At 45.5% G+C, this 23,013-nt stretch overlaps 1 protein-coding gene across 10 annotated transcripts in view; it reads left to right on the plus strand.

Moving 5' to 3' along the window:
• Window positions 1-23,013, plus strand: part of PITPNC1 (phosphatidylinositol transfer protein cytoplasmic 1) — a 256,426-nt gene that overhangs the window by 160,942 nt on the left and 72,471 nt on the right. For all 10 annotated transcript variants that reach the window (XM_035026226.1, XM_035026231.1, XM_035026222.1 and 7 more), the window contains one exon: window positions 8,572-8,643. In XM_035026226.1, coding sequence (XP_034882117.1) covers window positions 8,572-8,643 — 72 coding nt within the window. The remainder of the gene's footprint in view (window positions 1-8,571; window positions 8,644-23,013) is intronic.

Raw genomic sequence — 23,013 nt, forward strand, 5'->3', positions numbered from 1 at the left:
TGATTTTTTACTTTACTTTGTAAACTGATGAAGGGCAGGATCAATATGCTTTTAGCTCATGGTTTTCATTGTGCTCTGGGAGCTGAGGGAGGATGGCATGACCATAATGGTGATCCTCATCATGAATGGTGCTCATTCTTCCAGAAGTCTTGCCACTGCACGCCTCTGAGGTGCAGCCCCCCAGAGAGCCTCAGCCTCCACTCCCCAGACCCGGTCTCTACAGCCACCATCCGCTCTCCCTGTGCACCTGCGGGGCCCCCAGAAAGGGCTTCCAGCACCACCCAGAAACTATGAAATTCCCATGGGCTTGCCCATTTCTCTTTAAGAGTTGCTTACATTTAGTTTTCTTCTCGTAAGTGTTTCTTATTGCCATAGCAACCCTAATCAATCACTGGACTAAAAATAGCTCTTTCATTTTTCCAAAGCATGTCTGTAGTGAATTGAAAATCCAGCCCTGCCATGCATTTTGCATAGGCTGCTCTCCTTTCCCGGCACTGAACCCGGGAGTGCTTGGTCTGGAAATTATTCTTGCAGAAGCCCAGGTACTTCACTTGTTTTTCCTGGCATTCTTCTTCCCGACTGCAGATCCTCTCATCACTTCCCAGAGATACAAGCACACACGTTTCAGTGTTCCACAAAGAACCCTCGCTTTCCTGCACATTTGGCTTTGGGTACTAGAGATTTCACAGGTACCTGATGAGCGCTGTGTCCGCCATTGCGGATGGAAGGCAGATTAAAGGTACTGGGTACAGAAGAAGCTGGTTATAGCAGGGACACATGATAGCAGCCCTAGTGAGACTCTTCTGGCTCTGGAGGATCTAAGCTAGAAAATCAAAGAGGAGATGACAGGAGAGCTTTGCCTCATTTCTCTCATTTCCCCATGACACTGCTACTATTTTTAGGGGGTTAGGGGCAAAACAAACCCTGCGTGTAATAATGTGAATATCTGTTAGATTCTCCTGGCCAAACTGCTTTTCTAGGCAAGAAGGGGGGGGGGGTGGAGAAGATTTTTCATGAGTAAGAAGATTCCAGATCTCTAATGGGCCCAGGGGAGGAAGGAGAGCAGGGAGGGGCTGAAGTGACTCATGAGGTCCCCCAGGCTCCAGGGGATTAGGGCACTTTATTGCCTCACTCCCTGCCTCATCTTGCTGCTCAGAGTCACTGCCCCAATCTTCCGCCTGTAAACAGGGTCATCTCGGGGGCTCCCAGGTGCTGTTTTTTTAATGCTGTTTCTCAACTTGTCTGAGCCTTGGTTTTTGTGATAAGGCTGAGTGAACGAGCGGGCATAAAGCCTTTTACATCTAGGAAAGCAGAGAGTCCACAGGGATCCTGGTTGTGTTCTTGTTTCCCTGTCTGAAGTTGGCAGGGGGTCGAAGAAAGCCGAGAAGAGGTCAGGGTGCCAGGCCTTTAGGATGAAGGAGGACAAGGAGGATGTCGCTGGACAATCCGATGTGTCCTCAACTACACAGCGGGGCAGGCGGAAGAGTGAGGCTGAGAGAGCGCAGACCTGCTCTGTGGCATGGCCACCATCCACATCTTGGGAAGGCCCCGTCAGGTGTCCCCGCAAGTCCACAGCCTCCCTGTGTGTCCATGCACGTATCTAGGCGAGGATCTCCCCACCCCAGCCTTTTCCTTCCCACAGAGACTGTGGGGTTCCTTGGGGAGGGGTGCAGTGGGCTGGGCACCTGTCCCGCCAGACACTGCCTGGCCCTTTGCCAGGTCATTTTGTCTTCACCCCACAGTGATGAGGTTGGTATCGTGCCCGTTTTATGGATGAGAAGACTAAGGCTCAGAGGGATCGAGGAATTTCCTCGGAGTCACACAGTTTGTGAGAAAAGCAGCTGGGGGTTGAACAACATCTGTTTTAACCCAAAGCCTGTATTCTTGCTTCCTGTGGGCTAGGCGGGTCCTGCTCCATCTGGATGCCCGCTCGTGGCAAAGCTTAGTGCCATCGGTTACTGGCAAACGTCACCCTGGGCCGTAGGTAGTGGTCATGGACAAAGCCATTGACATCACAGCTGGAACTACTAAGTGAGGAGAGCACAGATTCCCCGTTTTCCTGAGACCTACTCAGACTTCCACGGGAGTGATTTTTTTATGCAGATGAAAGCCGAACAGGCGATTCTCGAGGTTAGGTGGTACTATTGCTTTTTCTATCACTGCATAACAAATTTCCCACAAACTTAGCAACTTCAAATACAAATGTATTATCTCAGAGTGTCTGCTGGGCCCAGGTTAGCTAGGTCCTGGCTCAGAGTCTCATTAGGCTGGGCTCCAATCTCATCTGAGGCTCCGGGTCCTCTTCCAGGCTCCTCAGTTGGCGGGTGTCGGTTCATTGCTGTCGTAGGACAGAAGTCTGGTTTTCTCGTTGGCTGGTCTCCGGGGGTCTTTCTCAGCTTCTGGAAGCTTCCCTGGCTCTAGCTACTTAGCCATCTCACCACATGGCCGCTCACTTCTTCCAAAGCGGCCAGAATCTCTGCTTCTTCAAAAAAGAAGTCTTATATAAAATGTAACATCATCTGATCGCCTTGGTAATCTAATCAGGGGGGCTACTGTCCCATTATTCCCACAGGTCTTGCCCACACTTTAGGGGAGGGATCCGGCAAGGTGTGTATCCCAAGGGCTGGGAGTCTTGGGGGGCCACCTGAGAATTCTGTCTGCCATGAGTGTTTTAGTCTTTCCTTCATGGGCCACATGGGACTTCAAGCGTTCAGTGCTCCCAAGTGACCGTGCCCTAGAGAGCATAGGAGTCTTCGGAATCCCTTGACGCCTCCCAGTTTTAGCCAATGGGTGACACTCCTGATGTCTCCCTTCAGGAGAGACACATTCCGGTTGGTTATGTCAAGGTTCCCAATTCTTTTTTCTGCTCCCACACTCCTGACACTTCCTTCAGTGATCTGGAATCCCCCTCATTGATAGAAATGTGTCAGCATCTTTAGGGGATACCACGTGTTTTGAGAAAGTCCAGGGTTGGAAGGTGAGGTGCTCCCTTTGAGATAGTTGAGGGTGACCAGGTGAGATGGTGTGTTCCTAGCTGGATCAAAGCCCTTAGTCACAGAAAGCAGACCTGAAACAGAAGCTTTAAGGCCCGAACGTCTGGGGGACGGTGGCAGTGATGGCAGGGAGTGGGGACGAATCCTCCTGAAGGAAATGTTGTAGCTTATCTTCTGGCTGGTGAGCCAGACACACAGTCAGCTAATTGTGGAGATAGAAAAGGAGATAAGGGTGTGACAATGGTACGAACAGAATGCTTCCTATACCCATGGGATCATCATTCTGACATGGGATTTGAGATGGTCTGTGGGTAAGATTTAGGAAGGAGACTTCAGGTTGAGAGAACTGTGGGCAGAAAAAAAAAAAACATGGCAGCCAGATGTGTTCCAGGGAATGGCGAGTGGTCTTCTGGGACTGACTGTGGGAGGAATATAGGGCAGAGCCATAAAGAAAGTTAGAGTTAGATACGGAAGACTCTAGGTCTTACCTTTAAGGAGGGAAGCTGAGCCAGCAGGATGTGGGCATTCATCGGATGTGGGGTGAGGGTAGTGGGTTGAATAGTGTCCCCTCAAAATTCATGTCCACCGGAACTTCAGAATGTGACCTTTTTGGAAAGAGGGTCTTTGCAGCTGTAAGTAATTACGGACCTTGAGATGCGAGATGAAATCACACTAGGTATAGGGTGGGCCTAAATCCAGTAACTGGTGTCTTATAAAAAGAGGACACCCAGGGAAAAGAAGGTGATATGAAGACACAGGAAAAGCTTAGAGGGATGCACCCACAAACCAAGGAACACCTGGGGCCACCAGAAGCTGGCAGAGGCAGGGAAGGGTTCTCCCTGGAGCCTTCAGAGGGAGCACAACATTGTCAACACCTTGATTTTAGACTTCTGGCCTCCAGAACTGAGGGTGTTAAGCCGCACCGCTCATAGCAATTTGTTACGGCAGCCCTTGGACACTCGTACGGGGCAGGAGAACATTTGAACTCAGTATGGACCTTTCGGTTTGGATGCCTGTAGGACTCTTGTTGGGGGTGACCGGTGGGCAGCTGGACACGTGAGAAGAGCAGGCGGGGTTAGAGATGTCAGCTTGAACATGGTCACAGAAAAGTGAGGGGCAGCTGAGATCACCAAGGGGGAGAGGGTTCAGAGCAAAAAAATAGGGCAGAAGGCAGAACCCAGGCGACCCCTCCATTGAAGGTGTGGAGGAAGGAAGGGAAGGCAGAGAAGGAACTGCTTTTCAGGAAGACAGAATTCTTGGCTCATACTGAACAGTGTAGAGAGTTCGTCAGGGTGTGCACAGGGAAGCAATGCTGATTTGAAAATTCCCTGACACTCGGCCATTCCCATACCCTATTGCTCTGGTCGAGAAGAGCGAGAGGTGGAAAAATGCAGACAGCAAGCATGGGCTACTCTTTTTTTTTTTTTTTTTAAGATTTTATTTATTTATTTGACAGAGAGAGAGATAGCGAGAGAGAGAGCACAAGCGGGGGGGGGGGGCGAGCGGGAGAGGGAGAAACAGGCACCCCGCTGAGCAAGGAGCCCGATGTGGGGCTCGATCCCAGGACCCCGGGATCATGACCTGAGCCCAAGGCAGATGCTTAACCCACTGAGCCAACTGGGTTACACTGTGGATACAGGAGAAATGGGATTGACCGTAGATGAAGGAAAGAACATCACTGAGGAAACTTGATACTTGTTTTTTAGGAATATGACACTTTTCATGATATTTTTTTAGGCTGCAGGAAGGAAGCCAGGAGAAAATGCAAATAATCAATGAAACAAGTTTCCAGAGAAGAGACTTACAAATATTTTTTGTTGTGCATCTGCTCCGTGCCAGGCACTGTGCTAGGGTTTACCCGGATGATCTCATGGATCTTCTCAACACTCCTATAGAGTAGAGAAGGGTGGTCCCCATTCTGTTGTGGGGAAACGGAGGCTGGGAAAGCCAAAATAATTTGCTCAAGTCCATACCTCTCAGATTTGAGCCCTGGTCTGCTGCCCCCTGTGTCTCAGTTCTTGTTACATTATTTTCCACTGGAATGCGGAAAGCAGCGTCTTTCTCTGATTCACAAAGAATAAGAAGCAGCATAAAGAAATGAGCAGATCTGCAGTGGAGGAGAGGGACGCTCTGGGTGTTTCTATCACATGGTCTTATTAAACTATAAGTCAAAATTATCCACTGCAGGGGAGGAAGAGGGAAGCCCAGGGGGTCTAGAGAAGGGAAGGGATTTAGTATAACCTCAGAAGCCAGCCAGGAAGAAGGAAAACCCTCGCTTAACTGCTAAGGCTCTACTAGGATTAGTGGGTTGGGTTTTTAGGGCAGCTAACCTGTATGGGGTGAGCAGAACCTGATCTCAAGATGGATTTCTAGCCAGAAAGATTTTAGTGACAGCTCTGAAAATGCTCCAGGCCAGAGGTACTCCTGATTTTAACTTGAGACACCACACCTCCAGGGCTCCGAAAACCAGCCATTGGATATCCCAAGGTGATGATCAGTCCCAAACCCCTGCTACAGGAGAAGACCCTGACCAGCCTAGAGTTGACCTGTCCCATAGGGGTTTCCCTCCCCTCCCCCACTGCCTGGCCAAACCAGGTGCACTCCCAGCCTCTGGCAGGGTTACCATTCTGATATGAAAATAACCTAAGTCCTTGACTCAGGAAATAGCAGCATCTGCTAATTTGCATAAGAGTTTTGCATTTCATATTTGGGTTTAATACCCAAATGCTAAAATTCATTTATTTGACCTTAGTTAAGTGGTTTAGGGGTTCAACCGATAAAAACTCCTCGCGGAACGTTCCACTCTGACACACCCAGACCCAGCTCCCCGCCCAGGACGACTCTGTTCTCCTGCCATCTGGCACTCTGCACGCACTGCATTGATCCTGCTATGAATTATGGGTTAAAAAGGACCCATCAGTTTGCCGGAAGGCTTGATATTTTTAAAAGGGTCTCGGCAGGTGCATCTCTCCAAGTTCCCATGTCAAGAGCTCCACCGTGGGGCTCTGAGCTGCTCCAGTTCCTCCAGGGTCTCGATTCGTGATGAGCAGCCCCTCCTTGGAACTCCCCGGGACAGCATGCGTGAGGGCAGCAGCTATGGAGTGAGAGTTTTGAGAGGAGACAGCAAAGAAGGTGTTAATAAATAATCGCAGAGCTTCATTCTCCGTAAAGACAATTACTGGGATTGATTGTTTCTGTGTTTCCTTAGTCACGGTTCAGCTTGCTTGTTTCACTTGGATTAAGACAGATGAATGCCGAATGCACACAGCCATGTGATGTTGGAATTATCAATGGCACGTCCAAGGCCCCTGCCTTCTTGTACACGTGCTGCTAGGGTTCTCAACTGTGCTGAAAGGGGATCCTGGAATGGGAGGGATGAAGCACATGGGGTGAGGTATTGTGAACTCCTGAATTTTAGGTAGTGCACCCTGTTTTCTTCCCATGTGTGGGGTATAGTGAGGTGGTTTTCCAATGAAAGCCTGCATCTACATCCCCTGGAAGGCTTGTTAAACACAGATGCCTGGGAGGGCGCCTGGGTGGCCCAGTCAGTTAAGCATCAACTCTTGATTTCGGCTCATCTCAGGGTCCTGGAATGGAGCCCCACGTTGGGCTCCGTGCTCAGCAGAGAGTCTGCTTGAGGATTCTCTCTCTCTGCCTCTCCTCCCTCGTTCTCTCTCTCTCTCTCTAATAAATAAATAAATCTTTAAAACACACACACACACACAGATGCCTGAGCCCCTTCCCTAGAGCTTCTGATTCAGTGCGTACAGGGTTGGGTCCAAGAATTTGCATTTCTAACCTGTTCTAGGATGCTACTGCTGCTGTGGGTTTGGAGACCCCACTTTGAGAACCAGTGGGATAGTGATGAAGAGCGTGGACACTGGGACCAGGCCACCGGCCTTGTAATCCGGATACTTACTGTTTACGAGCTGTGTGATCATGGGCCATTTACTCAACCTCTCTGTGTCTCCGTTTCCTCATCTTTATTTATTTATTTTTTCTTTGTGGAACATCTGTAAAACTTTATTTAGAGAATTTCAACAGTGAAGTACCCCAAATAAGAGTAGTTTGCATGTTTCAGCTTGTCCTTATTTAAATCTGGAGTAGTCCTTCACCTGCTTCTGGCATTCTAATGGGTTCTAAAAAGGGTAGACTTGGCCCCTTGACATCAGGGTCATCTTCAGTTATACCTCCAGCCTTTGCCTGAGGCAGCTCCTGGAGATCAGCTTCCAGGTCCCGTCCTTGAGCCACAGGTTCTCCTTCAACTTCCTTCCCTTGATCAGGTAGAATATCTTGACTCCCACGTGGTGCCTCCTTTTGTTTCGGTTGCTCGTCACTGGGTTGCTGCTCCCCCACGTGCTGGTTAGACGCTGGATCATCTTTTCTTTGTTTGGATGTGGATGTGGATCTGACTCGGCCACTCCTAGTTCACCCAGTTGAATTCAGCTAGCGGGAAAGCTCACGGCAGAGAGAACACGCCGCCTCCATGCATCTCCCGTTTCCTCATCTTTAAAGCAGGGATGATAACGATAGTACCTACTTCGTGGTATGTTTACGAGGAATAAATGAATGAGAACTTGAACGCGCTTAGACCAGTGCCTGGTATATAGAGTACGTGCTCCATGTGCGTTGGATAAATAAATAAAGGAGCCAGACTCAGGATTGTGAGCGTATCAGCTAGTTTCTCTGACACCTGCAGCTCCCGGTGGAGTTCCTGGGTCATTTTACCCATTAGTCTTTTGTCCCATCTCTTGTGGCCGGGAAAGTTAATGCCCAGCTCAGTGCCAGCAGGAGGGAGGTGACATCAACATCCATCAAAATCCTCTTCTCAAACTACATTCACCCTTGAAATCTACTTAATACACAGACTGTGACTCACTGAGACTGGGACAGTAGGGCAGTGTGCTTTTGGGGTTTCTCTCCCCCATGCTGCCAAAAAGAGGGGCTGCCCTTTATATTGAGCTCAGCCGCAACCTCGTGCTGATTGCTCTCATTTGTTCAACGCTTCCCCTGTGCCCAGCACTTACGTGTTTTACACATGATTTCATTTAGCCCTCAAAACGTCACCCTGTCATGCTGCCGGGGTTCAGCAAAGTTAAATGACTTGACCCAAGTCACACCGTCAAGTGATAAACTCAAAACCAAAACCCAGGTGTGTCTGACGTCAATCATTTGTTATCTTAAAGTTCTCCTACTGTATACCACCTCCCTAGCTTTCTATGAATATTTATATCAGGGTTAAGGCTGGGTCCCCAAGTACCCAGCAGTGACAGTTTCTCCTGCAAAGGTAAGCACCCCAGAACTGGAACTGCCTGTTTCAGGGTTTGCTTTTCCAAAGCCTGTCGTAGGACTCGCAGAACATACTCCTTCCATTGCTTGGTCATTCACTCTGGCCTGACTTCTGGATGCAAGTGTGTTCATGTTGCCAAAGGTGGCTTTCTCTCTGAATTTGGATATTGACCTAGTATCGGGAGGAGTGCTCCCAGCATGATGGTCATGTATACCATCCAGAGGCTATACAGCGAATGTGAAGAGAGGAAAAATGGTATGCTAATGAAACTTTACTTTTTTCCCATAGTGTTCCTTTCTGCCGAAATTCTCCATTCATATAGAAACCAAGTATGAGGACAACAAAGGAAGCAACGACCGCGTGAGTAGGGCGCGCCCCCCCCCCCCGCCCCCCATTCCATACTGTGCCCTCACCCCCTGGGCTCTGAGAGTCACGACTGTGCCTGGGACCTTGGAGAAGCTCTAGCATTTGCTTTCTGGGACCATTTCCCTGGGATTTCTCCCTGGAATTTCTTTGTTGTCTAGCCTTTCTTCCCATCTTTATGTCCTTTCCATGGACCTCTGTGCAGAAATCTCGGTGACCTAGAATGATTGTCATTGGCGTTTGAGGGGGATGGTGGGGACCTTGAGTTCCAGGATTTACTTTCAGATCACTGGATTGAGCGTACATCTTCTCAGTGACTATTAACATTTACTTAGAAAAATGAGTACAGGGATGCCTGGGTGGCTCAATCGGTTGAGCGTCTGCGTTTGGCTCAAGTCGTGATCCCAGGGTCCTGGGATTGAGCTCCATGTTGGGCTCCCTGCTCGGTGGGGAGTCTGCTTCTCCTTCTGTCCCTCCCCCTCCCCGTGCTTTCTTTCTCTCTCAAATAAATAAAATCTTAAAAAAAAAAAAAGAAAAATGAATACTACCAAATATATATGTGTGCATACTGTATAGATTTTTTAGACTATGATTATGTTCACATATATACACTAATACACATATATCCCATGTTAAAATCAGTGTACCCCTCCTGCAAATTACTAACCTTATGGGACAAGCCGAGTCTTTGTAGATCAGCCCCATACTTTATTAGTATTGCTGAGAATCCATCTTCTGACCTGGCTTTTCCCCCAGCCTCTTTCTGTTGGGGCAGTGTCATTTTGAGTTGCCTTTCACTTTGGGAGTGGATGTTTTGCCCTGTCAAGAGCCTCACCCTAAGATTGGACTCTGGGTTCCATTGGGACCCACTGAAGGAAGAGCCTGGATCTAGAAGCTGCAGAGCTTCACCTATTAATTTCTACTTCATTTACATGTTTTGCTTTTGTGGAGAAAGATGAATATTAAGATTGTGTCAAAATGGTCAAGAGAGCGTTTCCTGACAAGGTGACCCCTTCGGCTCAGGTCTTGATCCCAGGGTCCTGGGATCCAGTCCCCCATCGGGCTCCTTGCTTGGTGGGGAGCCTGCTTCTCCCTCTGCCTGCCACGCCCCCTGCTTGTGCTCTCTCTCTGATAAATAAATAAATAAAATCTTTAAAAAAAAAAAAAAAAGGAAGTTCCTGCCTATGGCAGGAACAGATTCTTCTGGAAGCTACAGGTATATTTGTGGGGGAACACAGGTTGTCCTTTTCAAAGTGGAGTCTGCCTGGACAGAGATAGAGTGGTTCCCAAGGGGCATCACTCAAGAGCTCTGTTTCACAGCAGCTTGGTGTGGGAGGACACTCATTCCTTCATGCAGTATTCAGCAAGGGCATATCAAGCACCTTCTCTTTTCAGTATGAGTATGTATGAGTTGCACGCAGGTATTAAAAATGCAGACTCATTTCTCAAACTTCAGGTACTCATAGCTTAGCTGGAGGAAGAACCAACATAATAAAAACATAAGCATGATAATGGGCTTCCCTCCCTTCAGCGCAGAGTTGACACTGCTAAGCCCTCAGAGTTGGAAAGACCTTAAAAAGCGGCGTTCAGTCATGACCTCTCCACGGTAGTCCCCCCCTTCTGTGTGGGGGACACATTCCAAGACCCCCACTGGATGCCTGAAACCACAGATAATACCAAACCGCATATACACCTGTTTCTTCTTATATATCCATACCTATTATAAAGTTTAACTTATAAATTAGGCACAAATAAGGGATTAAGAGCAACAATGATCAAATAGAACAATTAGAACAATATTTTGTAGTAAAAATTATATGAATAGGATCTCTCTCACTCTCTCAAAATATCTTACTGTACTTTAGTCACCCTTCTTGTGATGATGTAAGATGATAAAATGCCTACGTGATGAGATGAAGTGTGGTGAATGGTGTAGGCATAGTGTCCTACCATTAGGCTGCTACTGACCCTTTGATGACAGGTCAGAAGGAGGTTCATCCACTTCCAGGCCACAGTTGACCACATGTAACTGAATCCATGGAAAGCGAAATGCGGATAAGGGGATATTACTATATGTGCAGGGACTGACGTGGCTTTTACCTGGTCACTTCATCTTCTTGAACTAAGTTAAGAAACCTGGAGGTTATCAGTGGTCGGCAGACTACTTTTTTTGTAAATCAAGTTTTTCTGGAACACAGTCACACTCATTTGGGTATTATCAAGGCTGCTTTCCTGCTACAACAGCAGAGTTGTATACTTGCAACAGAGCTCATATGGCCCATAAAGCCTAAACTATTTACTACCTAAAAAAAGTTTGCTAACCCCTGGTTGGAGAGACTCAAATCAGAACAGCACCCACCAGATCTCAGAATTTGACCCAATCAATAGATGTCACCAGCCGTCCCAGTCGAATGCCTTCTCCAGAATTCCTGAACTTTTCAGGGGAGAGAAGAATCCAACTGGCTGGGGTACTCTCAGGATCCCCAATGGTTAGCATCCCTTAGTGGTTGGTAACCTCAAGGGAAAAGTTTAGGACCATATCCTTGTCAGCAGCCTGAAATAAGACGTCCTTTGGTGGCCAAGTACATCAAAACCTCAACGTCTAAAATAATGTTACATTGCCTTTAAACTTGAACCTTTGTAAAATAATGACTTCTCTGATTGGGAAACTAATACATGGTTATTAAAACTTGGGAAATGCGGGGCGCCTGGGTGGCTCAGTCGTTAAGCGTCTGCCTTCGGCTCAGGTCATGATCCCAGGGTTCTGGGATCGAGCCCCGCATCGGGCTCCCTGCTCAGCGGGAAGCCTGCTTCTCCCTCCTCCACTCCCCCTGCTTGTGTTCCCTCTCTCGCTGTGTCTCTCTCTGTCAAATAAATAAATAAAATCTTTAAAAAAAACAAAACAAAACAAAAAACTTGGGAAATGCAAAAGAGGCACCCCTCCCCCCCCAAAAAGAAAAGAAAAACCAATAGTTTTTCTATAATTCCAAGATTATTGCTGATAGCACTTCATGTTCATGGGGCAGATCACCATAAATTTATTTTTTAGCCAGTTCTCCCAAAACTGAATCACATAGTATGCTGTTTTTAACATGTCATGAGGTATCCTTCCCTGTATGATTTTTAAATGGCTGCACTGTATTCCATACTTAAGTGTACTTCTTTAAACAATTGCCGGACACTTGATATTGAAATGGGCTTGACTGTTTTGACTTTTTGATGTAGCTGAGGACCATCAGGGAAAGGCTGATACAGAGCAGACGCACCTGAACTGCGTTAGCCAGCCCAATCTGAAAACATGGCGTGGGGAATGTTTTTTAATGTCTCAGTCTTTATAAACACATTCCCTTGCTTTCTCTTTTTCCCTGTGGTTCTGTCCTCATGAGTAGGTAAAACCGCCCCATTTGTAGAGGTGTGAAGGGATGTGCAGGCTCATCATGATCCTTATAGGTTGATAGGACCAGCGTGATCTTCTGGTTTATTCTCTCTGTTCAATTCAACTAGTCAAAAAAAATGTACATGGTTGTCATTTTGTTATCCCGTATCCCTTTGTGGCGGGTGCTAAGTTCTTTATTTTATTTTTTTTTTAAAGATTTTATTTATTTATTTGAGAGAGAGAGAATGAGAGAGAGCACATGAGAGGGGGGAGGGTCAGAGGGAGAAGCAGACTCCCCGCCGAGCAGGGAGCCCGATGCGGGACTCGATCCCGGGACTCCAGGATCATGACATGAGCCGAAGGCAGTCGCTTAACCAACTGAGCCACCCAGGCGCCCGCTAAGTTCTTTTTACTACTCTGGTAGGATCTTAAAATCCCAGGTTAGCCACCTGAAAGTCAGGATCCATGGTTGGCATCAGCATCCTCCATCCACATCCTCTGTCCATGCTCTCTGAGATTTAGTCTGGCCCATAAGAGAAGCGCTGAGCACTTGGGTGCTTGTAGGTGGTCCTTGTCAACACAATTTGCTTCCTCTGGGAGAAATGTGAGCCCTGGCCCCCTGTATTGCCTCCTTCTCCCCAGCTTGCTGACTCTGAGACCACCCGTGGGGCCTGCACCACATCTCTCTGTCATGGCGCCCAGTTTGTCCAGGTTCCCATCCCAGCCTCTGCCGGGCTGCACTCCATAGATCCCCAGGTCTTGCTTCGGAGGCCACAGGACCAGACAGACCAGCCCTGGCCTGATCAAACTTCTTGGCCAATTCACCTTCCTCCGATTTCCATATTCAACAGCAGCTGTTGGGTCACCCAGCTGCTTCGAGGTTGGTCCCAGGGAGGCGGAAAAGGAAGACTTCATTGGTTTTCATTCACACTTGTTACTTCTTCAAAATCAGAACATGGCAAATATATATTTATGTAATAATACTTTCATTATTAAAAGATAATTTTGTCCAGGGGTTCAAAACTAGAGCCTCAAGCAGATGTCGTGTGCTGCCATGCTCTTTTTCTGTCCGGGGAGGAGTACGGAATTGTTGGTGGGAGGCAGAGTTGCTAGAAAATGTAGTGCAGTAATGGGTATTTCTCCGGTCTCATTGCTTTGCCAAATTATTTAATAAACTCAGTTTATTTCTTTGCATTTTCTGGGTATATAGTCTTATCATTCAGCTAGCATCCTTCATACCGTTATCTGCACCCTGTTTCCTCCTCTACCTGCCAGACACGTAATGAAATTGATGTCGGACGATAAGAAGCAGTAATTAAATTGAAAGACGCTAGTGATAATCATATTGATTAGTGATTGAATAGAGTACATTTTTTTTTAAAGATTTTATTTATTTATTTGAGAGAGAGAGTGAGAGAGACAGCACATGAGAGGGTCAGAGGGAGAAGCAGACTCCCTGCTGAGCAGGGAGCCCAATGCGGGACTCAATCCCGGGACTCCAGGATCATGACCTGAGCCGAAGGCGGTCGCTTAACCAACTGAGCCACTCAGGCGCCCTGAATAGAGTACTTTTGTTATCCCATTATCCATCACCATACAAGTAATTTTTTTACGTGACCCCATATTTAGTTAAAAAAAAAAAATAGCAGTGGGATGACTGGCTATAAATATCTTCTCCTTGTTAAAATAAAACTCATATTTATGATAGTGAAAACCTGTAAGTTGTGATTACATTAACCAGGACACAGTGGGAAAGTTGTCTTAAATTGAAGCCCATTTATTTTATGCGCATAATAATGAGAATTATTTAGGTTTTAATTAGTGCTGGGGAGGATGGCACCATGCCAAGGTAGGGTTCTGTTGTTTGTCTGAGGCCATAAATCTAGATCTGGGAGAGAAAGTGCTTTACACACGTGTGGCAGCTACTGCCGGGTTACTGTGGCTCTGTGGGGTTAATGGGGAGCAGACTCACCTTTATTTCCTCTTCCAAACAAAGGCAGCACCATTTAATGCAGTGGCTCTCAACCTTGGCTGCACATTGGACTTACCTGAGAAATTTTAACAACAGCTCCTGGCTGAGTTCCACCCTCTGGGATTCTGATTTAATTGGTCCTGGGTGCAGACTGGTCTCAACCAGCCAGCACACAGGAAGGATAGAACACTGTGCCTCTAGGAATGCCAAATTCTCCAACTGCGAGTGTCTGCAGTTTTAGAAAGTCCATCCTCTAGTTAATGGAGGGGAGATGCAACCCCCCCCCCCAATTTGGGGATCTAGACCAATGGAGATCAATGGAGGCTACATATTAAAGTCACCTGGGAAGCTTTGCACTCCCTGATGCCACTGTCCCATCCCCCGGGGCTCTGATTTCATTGGTCGGGGCTAGGGGTCCAAGCACTAGGATTTATAAAGCTCTCCCAGGTGAATCTTGGGGGGGGGGTCAAGGCGGAGAAGTACAGGTTTTAAAAGGAAATATTAAGTGCTATTTAAAACCAACTATGGGGGTGCCTGGGTGGCTCAGTCGTTCAGCGTCTGCCTTCGGCTCAGGTCATGATCTCAGGGTCCTGGGATGGAGCCCCGCATCAGGCTCCCTGCTCCGCGGGAAGCCTGCTTCTCCCTCTCCCATTCCCCCTGCTGTGTTCCCTCTCTGGCTGTGTCTCTCTCCGTCAAATAAATAAATAAAATCTTTAAAAAAATAAAAAATAAAACCAACTGTGAAGACAGGAAATCAGGTACTCCCAATTTCTTCACTGCTTCATATCCCTGGAAACAGAATAGTTTACAAAAAGCATGTTTATATAACCACCAGCACCACCTACCCCCCCACACACACACACAATAAAAGGGCCTTAGGGCACCGTATTTATTCTTGTTTGGCCATTATTCCTCAGCAACAAAACTCTTCTGAGCAGATGGAAAGAATGTCCAGCTTAGTTCCTGGAAGTGTGAGTCTGGTCCTTCACAGAGCTCTCCTTGGAGGCTCCCTAAAAGTGGTATGTGGATCTATTTAGTTTCTAGTTGTAATCAGAGAACACAAAGTTGTTCTTTGTGAAACAGAAAGATCAGTATTGAGGTCTCAGCTGCGCCGTGACCTTAGGCAATGGTTTCTTTATCAAGAAAATAGAGTAAATAATGCTTGCATCACAGCGTGGAGGATCCAGACAGGTTCATTTACCTGGAAACACTTCATAAACTGTAACGTGCCATGAAAATACTAGGTGCTTCTTCTTTCACGGTCATACCCGGGAATTAACTGTATTGATGATCTCCTAACGAGACTCTGCTTTTGTCTGAATTGCCAATAAGCCGTTTCTTGTTCAACAAATGTTGAGTGCTAATGGGCCAAGCATTATAAGAAGCGGTGAGGATGCAGCAATAAGGCAGACAAAGCCTCTGCTACTCCTGGAGTGGGGAAAAGCGGATAATAAGCAAGTAAACAATTCCAGCTGTAGTCAATGCAAAGCAGGCAAGAAATAGGGTGGAGGGGGTACTCGGTTTGAAGCCAAGTGGTCAGGAAATGCCTCTCAGAAGAGGTGATAGGTCCAGGTGAGATGTGAGCATGGAAGAAGCCAACCATCTGCAGGGTTGTCCAGGACAGGAGATTGTTAGGGGCTGAGTTGTGTCCTCCCAGAATCCCTATGTTGAAGTACCTCAGAATATCACTGTGTTTGGAGATGAGGCTTTGAGGAGGTGATTAAGTTAAATGAGGCCATTGGGATGGGCCCTAATCCAACCTGTTGGCCTTAAAGAAGAGAAAACTTGGACACACAAAACTCGGGGCGCATGAGCCCAGAGGAAAGACCATATGAGAAGACTGCATGAGAAACACAGCAAAAAGATGGCCACCTGCAGTCTGAAGGGAGATGTCTCAAAGAAACTAAACCTGCCAACGCTCTGATGGTGGACTTTGAGCCTCCAGAACTGTGAGAAAATAGGATTAGGTTGTTTAAGCCACTCAATCTCTGGTATTTTGTTATGGCCGCCCTAGCAAGCTAATGTAGGGACAATAAAGGCCAAGGCCTCAGGATCTGACATGGCCTGGCACATTCCAGAAAACCAGTGGTCAGAGCATTAGCTGGTAGGAAATGAGTTTTGTGGGGTTTTTTTTTTTTTCTTTTAAGTATCAGGGGCGCCTGGTTGGCTCAGTAGGAAGACCTTGTGACTCTTGATCTCAGGGTCGTGAGTTCGAGCCCTACACTGGGATTACTTAAATAAACAAACGTTAAGAAAAAAAGTATTGGAAGCCAGATGATGTAAGACCTATGAGCCCATGGCAAAGAGTTTGGATTTTAGTACAGTGGGAAGTTATGCAAGGATTTTAAACAAAGGCAAAACACGATATTTATGGGGTTTTGAAATAAACTTTTTGGTTTGGAATAATCTTAAATTTACACTAAATTTGCAAAGATAGTACAGAGAGTTCGCATGTACCTTTTATCCAGCTTCCCCTAGCATTGTCATCCCCTAACGATGACCCTGTTACATTTCTCAAAACTGCGGACCTGGTTCAGATTTCACCAGATTTTCCCACTAAAGTCCTTTTTCTGTTCTAGAATCCAGTTTAAGAGACCACGTTACTTTACGTCATTTATGTTTTTAAATGTTTGCTCTAGCCGTTCTGTGGAGAATGGGGGGTAAGAGAGCAAGATGGGAAGCAGGGAGCCTAGTTGGCAAATGATCGCAATCATCCAGACCAAAGGTAATGGTGGCTTGGGCTGGAGAGATGACAGTGGATAAAGAGAGCAAGGATAGATGTATTTTGGAGACAGACTGATTTTCTGTTGGACTTGATGCACTAGAGGGGGGCAAAAGAAGTCTGACCTCAGGATATCCAGCTTTGTCTACTGACCCTGATTGGCATGGTGGGGAGCAGGGGAGAGAATCAAGAGTTCTACTTGAGACACAATCAGTTTGAGGTGCCATTGAGACTTACAAGTGAAAACAGCAGGTAAGGAGTTGGATGTATGAATCTGGGGTTCAGAGAGAGGTGTAGGCCATGATTCAGAGAATGAAACGAGGCAGGTTATCTAGGGAGAGAAGTGATAGCAAAAAGAAAGCTCCGAAGCTCCAGGATGGAGAGCACCCTGGTCCTGGGAAGGACCTTCCCTTCCCATGGCTTTCAAGTCCAGCTTCTGACTATTATCTTTTCTAAGACTCATTTTCCAGGCAGCTGGGGGGCTTGGTCAGTGGAGCAAGCAACTCTTGATCTCGGGGTTGTGAGTTCGATCCCCACATTGGGTGCAGAGATTACTTTAAAAAATCTTAAAAAAAAAAAAAAACACGAATTTTTAATCACAAAATTGGGTTTGGTTTTAGGGAATTAGATTATCTCATTAACTGAGAAATCTAATATCTTCTCTTGGGTGGGTGCCTTCTTTCAATGAATTGAGTAAACATTTCAATTCTTTGACTTTGCCTAACTTGCATTGCCTTGGGGAATTGGCCAGAAATGTTCTCCTCCTGACCACAAATAGCTTCCACTGGTAGACTGACAAAAAGGGAATTTTATCATAAGAACTCTGTTTATTGAGGATTTATTATTGCAATAGTCATCATGAAGTTTGTTTCATTATTAGTATTACTTTTGTATTTTTAACATCAAGAGGGCAACATGGATGGATGTAAGGTAAAATAATTTATTTACAGATTTCAAAGTTTGCTAAAATTAATTTGTACAGTGAGGTGGCGGTGAGAACTCTAGAATCCATATTTAGAGGTCTCTGAAGCTGATTATCTTTTCCTCAAATGGCTTCTCATTGAGGCTTACAGAAAAAAAAAACATTTGCTTTATTTTTAGATGTGATCTCTGGTGTCTTCAACTTTTATGGTTCTGTTTTTAACCTTATATTATTATAACCAGCCACCTACAAAATCTGCAATTTTCTCTAATAAATCAGTACGTGCTAAAAAGAAGTTTGCACAAAACACCTCCATTTGCCGTTTCGAAGGATTATTATCCACTTTGGTCCATGAAGTGGAAAGTCAATGCCCTTGCTCACTCGGTGTCTAATAGTATCATTTTGAGGACAATGCGAAACAGATCATGTTTGATTCCTTAAGACGGTGTCTTTGCTATTTGTGGTTCAATTTGTGATCTGAGAGGCTGGATGTAAAAGATGTGAGCAAAAGCAGCATCTATCCAGCTAGCTTTGTAATTCTCCAAGTTATAGTCAGGCTATATTAATAGATATAGCTTAAAGCAGTATTTGCTTTCTGTCGAGGCTTGGTTCACTGACGCTGTGGTAAATCCAAAAAGACTTGACTGTTAGTACTAAGGGTTGGGAAGACAGTTTGCCAGACTGGTCAGAAGCAGCATAATCAAAGGGACAAGGCTGAATCATGGTTGGGAAACCAGAAATCAGGGTTGGGAAAGGAAGGCCAACTATCAAGGTCTAGAAGACCGTTTTACAGCTATTACACTAATAATTGGCTCAAACAAGAGTCATCAATGGATGCTAAAACCATTGAATGAAACGGTATTGGGGAACAGGAATTCACCCTGTCTCAAAGTATCACCCCAGAGATTATGTATTAATTACAAACAGTGGAGGAGTCCAGTGGATACCATCAAGTAAGCAAATTTTGCATCACCAATAATAGGACACACTGACAGTGTGCCTCCCATTCTGACACACTAGACAACACAGCATCCCGGTGGATTATCCTTACCAAAAATGTTTAACCTGAATCAACGAGGAGGAAACAATCAGACAAATCCAAATTGAAAGACATTCTGTAAAACAGCTAGTGACAACTTTTTAAAAGAACATGTCATGAACCTAGGGAACTGCCCCAGATTAAAGACTAAAGTAATTCAACTACTGAATTTAAGGCCCAAAGCCATGATTAGATTCTGAATTAAGGGGGGATGGGCCAGTGCAGAGGACAAGAAGAGCTATTCTTGGGACATTTAGGGAAACCTAAGTCTGGACCTATATATTAGGTAATAAGGTACAGTATTGAGGCAATATTAAATTTCTTGCCTGTGGTCTTTATCCCCATATACACATGTGTGTATATGGAATGTTTTTGTTCCCAGGAGATACGTGCTGACATATTCAAGACTGAAGAATCAGCCAACGTATCTTACTCTCACATGGCATAACCAAAAACAAATTTTTATTTATATATGCGGGTTTTTTTCTTTAAAAAAGTCATATAGGGACGCCTGGGTGGCTCAGTTGGTTAAGCAGCTGCCTTCAGCTCAGGTCATGATCCCAGGGTCCTGGGATCGAGTCCCACATCGGGCCCCCTGCTCAGCGGGGAACCTGCTTCTCCCTCTCTCTCTGCCTGCTGCTGCCCCTGCTTGTGCGTGCTCTCTCTCTGACAAATAAATAAATAAAATCTTAAAAAAAATAAAATAAATAAAAAAGTCATATAAAAATTGAGGAACTATGCACAATGTTGCAATGAGATGTCAAATAACTTACTAAAGGTTATGCAATGAGTCTTGTTTTTCTTTTTTTGTAGCCATGAAGCAGAAGTTTTTAGTCCTCTTTCTTTCCAGTGATACCCTTTTTTTTTTAAGATTTTTAAAATTTTTATTTTATTATTAGAGAGTGAGAGTGCAAGCATGAGCAGGGGGAGGGGCAGAGGGACAAACGGACTCCCTGCCGAGCACTCCATCCCAGGACCCTGGGATCATGACCTGAGCCAAAGGCAGATGCTTAACCGACTGAGCCACCCAGGTACCCCATTTTCCAGTGATATCCTGATTTCGTTAATGAAACAGGAAAAAAATTAGCCTACTCATAACTATTATAAGCATCAACATTGATTCTACTCACCCAAAAGATGTTTATGAATTGGAGATCTTTTTGAATTGTAGAAACCCTAGGTTCTTTCTGAGTAATTTCACGTAATAGGATATCTCCTGAAGTTTTGAAGAGTTAGATGGAGATGATTGAGACCTGCCTTCTAAGTGTGCCCTTCTGCTAAGGGTTAGAGCCCAGGCTGTGTGCCTCTCTAGATGTTTGTATACTACCATATTTGTGCTTCCCTCCCTACAGCACTTGTCAGGCTAGCTAATAATTGCTCATTTAATCATCTGTCTCACCAAATGCATTTAAAGCTCATACGAGGTCAGATAGCATGATTAATACCAAGACACCTTTAAGGTACCTAGGAACAATTTAACTTTTATAAACTAAAGGGGCATAACAAAGACCTGAATAAATGATAAATGCTCCATATGCCTGGATGGGAAAACTAAATACAGTGAAGAATTAGCCATTTTCTAAATTAATTTCCAAATTAAATGTAATTCCATTCAAAATCCCAACAGGATTGTCATAAATTGATTGTAAAATTAAAATGAAGAAGAAAAGTCTAAAAATAGCAAGAACAAATTTCGGACAAAGAACAAGGAGAGGAGCAGCACCTGGGTGGCTCAGTCAGTTAAGCATCTGACTCTTGATTTTGGCTCAGGTTGTGATCTCAGGGTCATGAGATTGAGCCCCGTGTCAGGCTCCACACTGGGCACGGAGCCTGATTAAGATTCCCTCTCTCCCTCTCTCTCTGACCCCTGACCCCTGCCTCACTAGCACTCTTTCTCTCTCTCATAAAAAAAAAAAAAAAAAAAAACAAGGAGAAGAGATTCATCCCACCAGATAACAAAACCATATTAAGAGAGTGTGGTATTGACATAAAGACAGAAGTAGATCTAAGCTGATAATGGGAGTTTGATATATAGTAGATAAAGCATCTCAATTTAATAGGGAGAAAGGACACTGGGTGATTTTCTCAGAAAATAATGTTTAAGTCAATTGACATTTCAAATGGAAAAGTAAAATGTTAGATCCCTACCTCACTCCATATTAAAAAAGAAGCTCCAGGAGTTTAGAAACCTCAGTGTGGGTAACCATTAAAATCACTTAAGTGTCTTTTGTTTATGGATACCTTTACATATTGTATGAAATACAGAGTTTATCAAAATATGGACCTGGTTCACAACAAATTTGCAATAGCTGCCAACCTGGAGTAGAAGTGGAAGGGATTTCAACTTTAAATGTGAAAATTTCGGGACGCCTGGGTGGCTCAGTCGGTTAAGCATCTGCCTTTGGCTCAGGTCATGATCCCAGGGTTCTGGGATCGAGCCCCGCATCAGGCTCCCTGCTCAGTGGGGAGCCTGCTTCTCCCTCTCCCTCTGCTGCCGCTCTGCCTACTTCTGTTCTCGATCTCTCTGTCAAATAAATAAATAAAATCTTAAAAATATATATATATAAGGCACAGTTTTCCTATTTATTTACCTAGAGCTTTGTGTTTGTTTGTTGAGCCCAGTTGTTGGTACCTCAGTGAATGTGTTGCTTACACCTGATGGTGACCCCCAGCCTTTGGGTCTTGGAGCACCTTGGATGAGGACACTTCAGGGATCTGCCCAAAGCTAGCAGCTGGCCAGGCCCATTTAGCAGGATGATTTACTAGATTCAGAGAACTCACCAACCTTGAACCAGGCAGGGTCCAAAGCAGGGCTCAGGCAGTCAATGGTAAGTCTTCCCCAGCTGTGAAAAGGGGGACGCGACAGCCACTTCAGGAGGTTATTGGGAGAATTTGGTGAGAGGATGCATGTCAGATACTCCATAAACAGTGGTTCTTTTCTCCTCTTTCACTTCAGCTATGCTTCACGAAAACCACTTCAGAATTAGACTCTCAGGGATCTACAGGCAGAGAAGTTAGTTGAGTTCTTTCAGAGGAAAGGTGCTTGTTCTCACATTTTCAGTGTCTGCAGTCTCTTCCCTTTTTCAGCCATCCAGAATGGGGCCTCCTCGGACATAAGCTGAAAGGACACATGTCCCTGGGAGATTGTAAGTTCCCTTTTCCAAGGTGGAGGAGGGAGTGATAACAGGCTGGAGCCCTGGACCCTCTGTCTGGTGGCCTCTTGGCTGGAGGTTGGGAATTCTGGTTTCAGAACCAGTCCTAACCTTGGCTTTCACTCACCTGTCTGGGATCTTGATTGGCACATCTTGGCAGCTCCAAGAGGTGACAGACACCTGTCCTCTTGTTCCAAAATAGTCATCAGCAGGATGGCGGCAGAATGGTGGAGGGAGGCAGGCTGCAGTTGGGTTTGATTCCTGGGTCAGCTGCTTTGCTGGTTAAGGCATGTTACTTTACCTCTTTGTGACCCATAAATGGGTTTAACCATAGTTCCTCCTCAGTGGGTACTTGGGAAGATTCAATGTGTTAATCATGAAAAGGGCTACGAGTGGTGCTTGGTCCACATAGTAGGTTCTCAACACGTTAGCTGTAACTGGCATTTCCATGTCTCATCAAGTCTAAGGTGGCCACTGATTTTTACTTTTTAAACACCCTAAAAATGAGATGTGTGTTGGAGTTGATGGCATTTGTGCAATTATAAGTGATAGCTTTTTGGGGGGGGCAGGGGTGCTGTGACTGGTAATGTCTTAGATTCAGTGTGACTTCAACATGAGTCGTCCTGTACAGGATGTCGAGATGTCTGAATAGTGAATTTAAGCACCGAATAATGTTTGCATGTCAAGTGTGAACATTGACCTGGCTTCTGCCAAAGAGCAGTCATTGATTAATAAGCTCTTCAGTTATTCAGGCCTGGAAGGTGATGTGTTAACTTTTCCCCGGGCACTGCCTGTCTTCCTCCTGCAGTGAATGACTGGATAGAGCTCTAGAAAAGGAACAGGTGACTCTTCTCCACTAACGGGTTCAGAGCCATCATCTTGGCAAAATGGATTTCTCTCTAAAATGCCTGGATGTCATCTCGCTGATAAATACCTCCAAGGACAAAGTCTCTGCTAGTATTTTAGTCTTTAAAAAAAAGGGGGGGGGGCAAGGGGATGACAGGGGCTGACCTTATGGAAAAGAAGTTAATGATTTCCAGTGGATGTGGTTTAAAAGCCTTTTTTTTTTCCCTTTGCAGTGAGCACACAGTTTCCATGTGTTCTCTCCTTGTACATAGACTGTGTTTTAACCAGTCAATTATCTGGTTTCACCCCTGAGTCTCTACTCCGTGACGGCATTTCGT

Source organism: Mirounga leonina, unplaced genomic scaffold (genome assembly GCF_011800145.1).
Source record: "Mirounga leonina isolate KUSES-001 unplaced genomic scaffold, KU_Mleo_1.0 Mir_197, whole genome shotgun sequence".
Taxonomy (NCBI): Eukaryota; Metazoa; Chordata; class Mammalia; order Carnivora; family Phocidae; genus Mirounga; species Mirounga leonina.